General features: G+C 57.6%; 1 protein-coding gene across 3 annotated transcripts; it reads left to right on the top strand.

Moving 5' to 3' along the window:
• Positions 1-1,487: 1,487 nt before the first annotated feature.
• Positions 1,488-8,499, top strand: PHETA1 (PH domain containing endocytic trafficking adaptor 1). 3 transcript variants are annotated; one of them, XM_047088389.1, is made up of 4 exons: positions 1,488-1,633; positions 3,090-3,173; positions 3,982-4,125; positions 5,906-8,499. In XM_047088389.1, the coding sequence occupies exon 4, from the start codon at positions 5,924-5,926 to the stop codon at positions 6,569-6,571; it is 648 nt and encodes a 215-aa protein (XP_046944345.1). In that variant the 5' UTR covers positions 1,488-1,633; positions 3,090-3,173; positions 3,982-4,125; positions 5,906-5,923; the 3' UTR covers positions 6,572-8,499. The 3 variants fall into 3 exon arrangements, with proteins under 3 accessions (XP_046944345.1, XP_046944347.1, XP_046944346.1); XM_047088391.1 differs by lacking the exon at positions 1,488-1,633 and adding an exon at positions 2,413-2,688; XM_047088390.1 differs by lacking the exon at positions 1,488-1,633 and adding an exon at positions 2,758-2,846.
• The last annotated feature ends 320 nt before the right edge of the window (positions 8,500-8,819 follow it).

Below are 8,819 nucleotides of genomic sequence, written 5' to 3'. Positions count from 1 at the left end.
AAATAGCATCCTCCCCGGTCTCCTGGCCTCTACCCTTGCTCCCTACAATCACTCCGTCCTCCTCATAGCAGCCAGGGACCATATTGAACCTAAGACAGACAATGTTACTCTCATGTTCTCAAAACCCTCCCATGGCTCCCCATGCTTCTCAAAATAAATCTTTCTTATGACCCACAAGGCCCTAAGCAACCGGGCTTTACCAATACTCTCTGACCTCATTTCCTACCATTCTTCCACTTGCTCACTTGATTCCAGCCCCAATTGGCCGGCTCTCTGTGCTTCAAACAGGCTTGGGATGGTCCTATCTCAGGCCTTTGCACTTGGCTGTTTCCTTTGCCTGGGATAATGGTCTCCCTCACTTCATTCAGGTCTCTGCTCCTCAGACAGACTTTCTCTGACTTTCTCTGAGGTCTAAAACCTCACTCTCATTCTTTCTACCCCACTGCTGTGGCTGATTATCTTCCAGGTGCAAATCATTTCCAGAACTCATTTGTTGGCTGATTCAGGAACAGTGACTGGCACACAGTAGGTGCTTAGTAAGAGGCTATAGAATGAATAAATGATCCTGGTCTGTCCTGTTTCTTCTCCTGTCCTCAGGCCAGGACTGGACAATGACTGAGGCCTGGAGGGTGGTGAGGAGGGGGCAGCGAGAGCAGGAAATAAACAAAGGTCCAGGGAGGGAGAACTGTATTATTTTGTGTGGAACAAAAATAATAGCAATTCCTGTTTGCAGAGAGCACCTACTGTGTGCCATGAATTTTACATACAATGAATGTCTTTATTTTACAGTTGAGGAAACAGGCCTACAGAAGTGAAGTGACTTCTCAAAGGCCCACAGTGATTAAATAAATGACTCAGGGGGACTTGAATTCACGCCTTTCCAACTCAATTCAGTGAACTTTCCCTCTTCAATGGGGCAAGGGGTAGGGTTGCCAGGTACCCTATGCATATAATACAGTCCTCTACTGACTGTCAAAACGTCCAAAATGTGCTGTATTCAGATTTTTAAAATAAATTACAAATTTTCAGCATAGTTGTTTGTCAGATTTAGCAGGGAGTTAAATTTGCGAAACCTAGCAACGCTAGCCAGGGAGGAGCTCTGACTCCAGGCCTAGGGCTGCAACGACTGGTCCCGCCCAAGACCCCAGAGGATTTTTTCCGGGCAAATCCGCCCTCTGTCCTTACCCATGGAAGCGCGTGGGATCTCAGGGATCTAGGCCTCTTTTCTGGGATAAGGCACGGCGGGAGGAGGTGGGGGGGGGGTGGTGTTCGTGAACTAGTCGCGGTCGCTTTAAGAGTAGTTTGGGGGCGTGCCAACGGGGGCGTGCCGAACCCAGGAGGCGTGTCGAGCCGGGGCTGGCCAATCCGGGGGTGGGACGAACGCGGGGGCGGGCCTGGCAAGGGTGGGTTGGGAAGGGTTAAAGGGGCGCGCCCGCGGGTCGCGGACAGTCCGGCTGTCCCCGCCTCCTTCCGTCCGAGTGGCGCTCTCCCGCGGCTGCGCCGGCCGGGCGGCCCCGGAGACAAAGCGCCGCCGCCGCCGCCACCGAGCGGGTCCTGGGCCATGGCCGGGACGCCTTTGGCCCCGCTTATCCCGTCCCGCTGCCGCCGCCGCCTCCCTAGGTTGCTCCGCGAGGTAAGGCCGGCCTGGTGGGGGGACCTACGGGCGGCCCTGCAAGGGGACGCGGGACCGGGCTCGGGCCGTCGTGGGCCTCGGGGTCCCCCGGCCGTCTGGGGAGACCTCTGCTGGACAGCTGCTCATTTGCGATTCCACGTCACTGGTAATTTACCCATTAGGGATCCCAGCTGCCCGGGCCGAACTTGGCCGGTGATCCCCCGCCCCATAAGGGGCCTCCGCCTCTGGCGGAACTCTGGCTCCCACCTTCTGCCGTTGACCACCTCATCTGGGGCTCTGGATGTTCTTTAAGGGACACACCAGACACAAAGGGACAGAGGGCAGCCGGGAACAGTGCCAGACCTGGAGAACCAGCGGGGCAGCCTAGAGCCTGGGGCGGGGGTCCTGGCGTCCCTGTGGCCCTGCTCGGGGAAGCGCTGGTCAGGCGCCCTTCAGGGTTCTCCGCACGTTTTTTCTGCCTGTAGCTGCCACACCCTGTCCCCCATGCCCACTGTTAGGGGACACTTGTGGCAGCTGGATTCAGTCTCAGCACCTGCGGTCTGGCTTCTTGAATTGTGTGCCAAATTGCCATGCCTCAATTTCCCCAGAGTCCTGGGTTCTGGGTCAGCTGTGTCCCTGGAGACCTTGAGCTAATTATTTGCCATTTGGACAGCATCTTTCCTGAATGCTCACTACCTGCTAAACATTTTGCAGAATGGCTCATCAGGATTTATTCAGTCCTTCCCAGAGGGATGGATATTAATATTCTCATTTTATAAGTGAGGCTCAGCCTGACTCACTGAGGCAGTGCTTTTGGTGCCTTTCCCATAGTTTGCCAGTGGGTGTTCCTCGTTCTAGCCCATTGGACCCACTCCACAGCCCATTTGGCAGATGAAGAAACTGAGGCTGGCGAAAGTGAAGTGACAGTCTTAAGCCGAGGGGACAGCTTGGCCCTGGAACCAGAGGGAGGCCAGGCTCCCTCTAGCTTCCTGCCTGGCCATGGGCTGTTGAATCAACAGCAGTGCCCATAGCGGACTCTGAACTTCCTGGAAAACAGCATGAGTGTGAGGAGATAAGTGCGTGACCAGAACCTCCCAGAGGCCAGAGCCCGCACCCCTGCTGCTGCTTTCCCTCTCGCTTCTAGCTGGGCTGGAGGAGGCAAGGGTTGGCTGGTGACCTTGGGCCAGGCTGGCCCCATTTGGGCAGTAGCGGGAGGAGGGCTGCTGACCATCAGGTAAATTGCTCTTCCTTGGCTGTCAATGGGGTGAGGAGACCCCAAGATCAGCCCCTTTGTGCTGGTTGCCTAGAGCATATGACTCTGGGTATAGCATTGTGCCTTTGGCAAGTTACTTCACCTCTCGGTCTCCATTTTCCACATCTATGTGTGCAGGTTGAGGAATAGATCCCTTCTTATGGGAGGGATCAGAAGATCCCTTTTGAGGGGTTTCAGAAGATAATCGTCTGATTCATTCAACAGGTATTTGAGCACCAACTACATGCCAGGCACTGGAATCCAGGCAAAAAGCCCTCTGCCCTCCTAGAACAGGCAAAGACAACCCAGGTAATTTCAGGTTGGCGTATAGGAGAGTGACGGGGGATGGGGGTGGGGGCTCATGTGTACAGGGTGGTCAGGGACTGCTTCCCTGAGGAGGTGATGGTCAAGCTGAAACTGAAGGATGAGAAGTCAGCCATGTGAAGCTAGGAGAAGGGCAGTCCAGACAGAGGGGCAAAGGCTGCTGTGTTTGAGGAACAGCAAGGAGGCCAGGTGGCTGGAGCTGAATGAGCAAGGGGGAGAGAGGCAGGGGAGGGGAACTTGGAGGCCATGGGGAGGACCAAATTTAATACTGGGACAAGTAGGGAGCCATGGGAGAGTTTATAGTGGAGGAGGGGTGTGGTTGGACTTATCTTAACAGGATCCCTCTGTGGGGAATGGATTATAGTGGGGTCAGGGGAGGGGCCTAGGAGGGAGTTTGGCTCTTACCTTGAAGAACACAGACAGGGAAGGGGCAAGTGTGGAAGCAGGGAGACAGGAGGTGATTGCAGCTGTCTGGGCGAGTGACAATAGAGACCTAGAGTGGGGAGGTGGTAGAGGGCAGAGATTAGGCCACTGATTTGGAAGAGGTTGCGGGGGGGGGGGTGGGAATCAACTGGGCCTGATGGGTGCAGAGTGGCGGTGAGGGGAGAAGCTAAAGCCATTTGCTGAGACGGAGTGCTGAGGAGAGCATTTGGCAAGGCTGCGAAGAATGTCTACAGCTACCACTGCTGAGTGTGTGCTGTGTGCCGGGCACCATGCTCTGTGCCTTCTACATAGTCACTATGCCATTGTCACAACACCCTGACTTAGGTGCTGTTATGATCCCATTTTTCAGATGTGGAAACAAAGGCCCAGAGAAGCTTAACGCTTGCCCGGGGTCACGCATCCTGGACACTACAGAGCTGACATTTGAACCCAGAGAAGAGCAAGCCGAGACCAGACTGGGCAGAGGGCAGGGAGGCAAGCGGTGGCCTGAGAGGTAGGAGGGAGACGGGGGCAAGTAGGGTGGGTGGTTCCTGTGAGAAATGGAGCCAGGGTCCACATGGAGTTGTTGGGGTGTTGGGGAGAATGCATGAGTCCTGTTTTGCAGAGAGAGAAACTGAGGCTTAGAGCAGGGCAGCCTGTGTCTGCAGTCTGTCAGGTAGGCAGAGCAGGGATTAAACACCCTGAGCCTTCAGGGCCTCTGGCCTTGGCCCTGCTGCTAGGTCAGTCATAGCTTGTGTTGCCTCTTCCAGGAAGCCTTCCTTGACTGCCCACGCAAGTTAGATGAGGTGGATTCAGTTGGAAGCAATTGCCCCCTCTGCTCTGATTGCCTGGCTTGGCCCCACTGTGGCCAGATGCTCCCAGGAGAGTCACCAGCCATACCTCATTCCTCCAAGCCCTGAGTAAGGCAACACCCCGGCTGGGGAATGAATGTTAATTGAGCACCTTCTGCAATCCAGGGACTTTACGTGCTCTGTCTCTTGAAAAATATAGCTACTGTCCTATACAGAAGCCCCAATGAAGTGGCCATGGAAAACCCCCAGGGAAGGTATGGCCACGTTGGGGGCCCACGGTCCACCTCCCAATAAGTCCTGTCTGGCCAATGTTGCCCCTATCATGTACTCTTTCAGGGAAGTAGATAAAAATCACTGGGCCAAATGTATAGAATTAGAGTCCTCTGCTTTAAGTGAGTACACGATGCTCTCCCCATCCCCTCCCTGTAAGTGTGGGCCAAGCCCTGTCCCCTTTACCTGGATCATTTCATAACAGCCTTTTCTGCCTCTCCCTTTCCTCACTCTGCTCTGGCCTCACCGGCCTCCTGGCTGTTCCTCAAGCACAGCAGCAGGTTCCTACCTCAGGGCCTTTGCACTCGCTGTTCCCTCAGCCTGGTATGTCCCTCACCTTCTTCAGGTCTCTGCTCAGATGTTACTTCTCAGTACTCTCCTGACTCTCATTAAAATCAAACGTTCCTTTTGTCCCTAAAACCCTGGCCCCTTCCCTGCAATGTATTTTCTACAGCACTGAAGACCATCTGGCAGACATTTCACCTGTTGGTTAATTGTCTGCCCTCCTCACCTGCCACCAGCATGTCAGTACCACAAGGGCAGTGATCTTGTTACTGCTCTATTCCTAGTGCCTGGAACAGTACCTGGCACATAGTAGGTGCTTAGTAAATGTCTGATGAATGGAGTCTCTGCAGCCCTCTGAAATAGGTTCCGTTCAAATCCCCATTTCGTGGCCAGGCAAGTCAAAGCTGAGTTATGAAAGCAGAGCTGGGACCTGAAAGGGACCACGGAGAGACAGCCGGTCTGGTTTCAGGGGATGATGAAAACAGCAGTGCCTGACGAGGCCTGGGTTTGAATTTCAGTTCTGCCCAACTTGCTTTGTGCCCTTCTGCTGGTGACTAACCTCTCTGTCCTTTGTTCCCCCGTCGGTCAAACAGGGGTGATGCTAGTCCCTGCCAGCTGAGGTTTGCTGCGAGATTAAATGAGTTAATATCTGTAAAACGCCTGGCATGCGCTAGTCATCCACAGTATTCTTTTGGAGGCGGCCTCTGGGCCCGGTCAGGGTTTGGGCCCTGGCTCTGCTCCTGAAGAGCTGTGTGAGCCGGGGCAGGCCGCCTCTGCCCGGGGAGCCTCAGCGTCCTCGCCTGCGCAAGAGGGGCGTGGAGGGTGGCAGCCAGGTCGCGCGGTGGGGTGGGGGGGGGGGGGGAGGCGCCGGGTGACCCGGTGGCGGCGGCCGGCCGCGTGAGTAACCGCTGTGCTGGTTGCGGACAGGCCCCAGCCCCCGCCGCCATGAAGCTGAACGAGCGCAGCCTGGCCTTCTACGCCACCTGCGACGCCCCGGTGGACAACGCGGGCTTCCTGTACAAGAAGGGCGGCCGGCACGCGGCCTACCACCGCCGCTGGTTCGTGCTGCGCGGCAACATGCTCTTCTACTTCGAGGACGCGGCCAGCCGCGAGCCCGTGGGCGTCATCATCCTGGAGGGCTGCACGGTGGAGCTGGTGGAGGCCGCCGAGGAGTTCGCCTTCGCCGTGCGCTTCGCGGGCGCCCGGGCCCGCACCTACGTGCTGGCCGCCGAGAGCCAGGCCGCCATGGAGGGCTGGGTGAAGGCGCTGTCGCGGGCCAGCTTCGACTACCTGCGGCTCGTGGTGCGCGAGCTGGAGCAGCAGCTGGCGGCCGTGCGGGCGGGGGGCTGCCCGCTGCCCCCGCGCCGGCCCCGCGCGCTGCCGCCCAAGGAGAACGGCTGTGCCGTGTGGAGCGCCGAGCCCCCCGCCGGCGCGCGGCCTGGCCCCGTGCCCCCGCCCCTGCCCCCCCGGCGGCGGGCCTCGGCGCCCAACGGGCCCCTCCACGCGGCCTCCTTTGCCCGGCTACACGAGTGCTATGGGCAGGAGGTGAGGGCGCTGAGGAGCCAGTGGCTCAGGAGCCGGGCCCAGCCCTGAGGTCGCCGGGGTGGGGGGCCTGTTTCTGGACGGACCCCAGACGCGGGCCCCAGCCTCACAGGCCCTGCCCGGAGAGAGACCGGGAGGCCTGGTCCCGAGGGAAATCCGGTGGCCCCGCTGTCCGGGACTCTGCTCTGACAAGACGCTGGGTTCTGAGGGCTGCTTTAGGGCTGGTGTGACTCCGCAGGGGCCACGTCCCCGATTCCACGGAGGATCCAGGGCCTGGGGGAGCCTCCTGAAGCCCCACGGCTGGTTTCGGGGGAACTCTAGCCCCAGGCCGCGCGGGAGTCACCCGGCCAAGGCCTCTTGCTGGTAACGGGCCCCCGCTGGGGCGACTGGGACTACATGAGGATCTGTGGCCTGAAAGGCGATGCCCGCGTCGGCCTTGGGCCCGGCGGCTCCTGACTGGACCACGACGTGGACAGAGAGAGCCTTGGCTGTGCCACCCCACACCTGGGTTTGACCTCCTTTTGCTCCAGGCCGCCTGGCCGTCTCCAGCAGCAGTTGCAGAAGGTGGCGCAGGCGCAGGTTTTATTGCGAGACGCGTATGGTGAGATTGCCCAGTCCCAAGGGCTCTTGGCTTGGAGTGGGGCCCAGGCCGGACTTTACCCTGGGCGTCAGCCAGGCCTTGAGAAGGTACTCCTGGCGCAGTAGCTGCCCTGTGGCTTGGGCCAGGTCTGTGTCCCTGTGGCGGTTCTCACATGCCCTCCTGACACTCCTTAATCACATCCTTCGTCTGCTTCTCCCGGAGCCGGAGCCTGGGGTGGGGCCTCTCAGCTCACCCAACCTTGACCTTGTCCAGTCCTGGGCTAGGCAGTCGGGGCCTGAACTGACTTTCCAGCAGGTTTCCCCAGGGAGGGGTGGCTGTGAGCTGACTCAGCACCCAGAAAAGGCCCGGGTGCTGATCTGGGACAGCAAAGAAACAGCTGCCAAGCTGTGTTTGGCTTCTGGAACCCCCTCGCTCCATGACAGCCCCAGCCCACCTCCACCCCCGATATTCTGATGGGGAGACCAGGTCTTGATTTGCTTCAAGGCCGACTGCTGTTTCACTGTACTCACCACAGTGGCCATTCTTCATCCAGGGAGAATCTCGGGGGGGCTGGGACACCCCCCGGCCTTCAAGCTGGGTTATGTTTACAGTCCTCAGTACCCCACAATGGGGACCACCTGAGGACACATATGCCCCAACCTGTATTTCCCCAGACGGTCTCTCTTGGGTACAGACAGACTTGGCCCTGAGGCCCTTTCCTGCTGTCTTTGGAGACCCTGGAGCTTGGGGAAGAAAGGGGGCTGTCTGTGTCTGCAATCACCAGCTCACTGCTGGCTCAGTTGACTGGGGCTTCAGTTTTAATTTAATTTTTAATACTTAGGGTGGTTTTCTTCCCTAGCAATGGAGCTTGGCGTTTTTGCTGCTTTTGTTTCTTGTTGGCTAGTTGGAAGGGATGGGGTGCCCCAGCTCTGGGCTTGGCTGGGGGTGGGGGGCAGTTGGCACTGGCCCCAGGAAGAGGGCCAGGAGCCTTGGTTGGAGACAAAGGCACCTCAAGAATCTCACCAGGTTCTCTACCTTCTCCCCAGCAAGTCCTGCTCTCCTGACAGGTGCCTCTGGGGTCTTTGTACACTCCCATCTCCTCCTCCCTGAGTCCTGAGTAGTGGAGGTGGGGGATGGCTGCTCTTGTTCATAGATTCTGGGTCTCTACAGAGGTTACGAGCTGCCCAGAGCCCATGTCCTGGCCAGACCCAGCTGGTGGGGTGAGGTGTTGACCCCAAACCTGGTGCAGGTGTACAAGCTCTATAAAGGTACAATGCCTACCCCCTCCCCCCCAAAAAAGCACAAGATGGGGTCAGGCTGCCTCCGTAGTTGGGTGGGGACAGAGATATGGCAGCCTGGAAGGAGGATGTAAAGGCTGAAATAAAAAGTTGTCAAGTAATGGCTGATTGTGTCCTTTTTTCCCATCAAAATCTTTGATTGATTTGCCTGGTACGGTAGGCCCCACAAAAGAAGTGACTAGTGTGTGCTGAGTGCCCCATGCCTGATACCTGCCAGGCACATTCTCAACCTGTTATGGCAGATACCAACTCCATTTACAGATAAGGAAACCGAGACTCAGGTTAAGAAAGCTGCTAAGTTCACATAGCTGAAAAGTGTCAGAGCAGGGATGTAAACCTCTCGAATCCTAGAATTTGAGGGGGGATGGGAGTTGTAAAGTTCCTTTTCCGAGAGGAGAGAAGGCAGAGGGAAAGGTGAGGA

Source organism: Lynx rufus, unplaced genomic scaffold (assembly GCF_022079265.1).
Source record: "Lynx rufus isolate CCGP_SWC_20201006 ecotype Redwood Valley unplaced genomic scaffold, mLynRuf1.p SCAF_24, whole genome shotgun sequence".
Lineage (NCBI taxonomy): Eukaryota > Metazoa > Chordata > Mammalia > Carnivora > Felidae > Lynx > Lynx rufus.
Note: the sequence above shows the minus strand (reverse complement) of the source record. Positions and strands in the feature narration are given on the sequence as shown.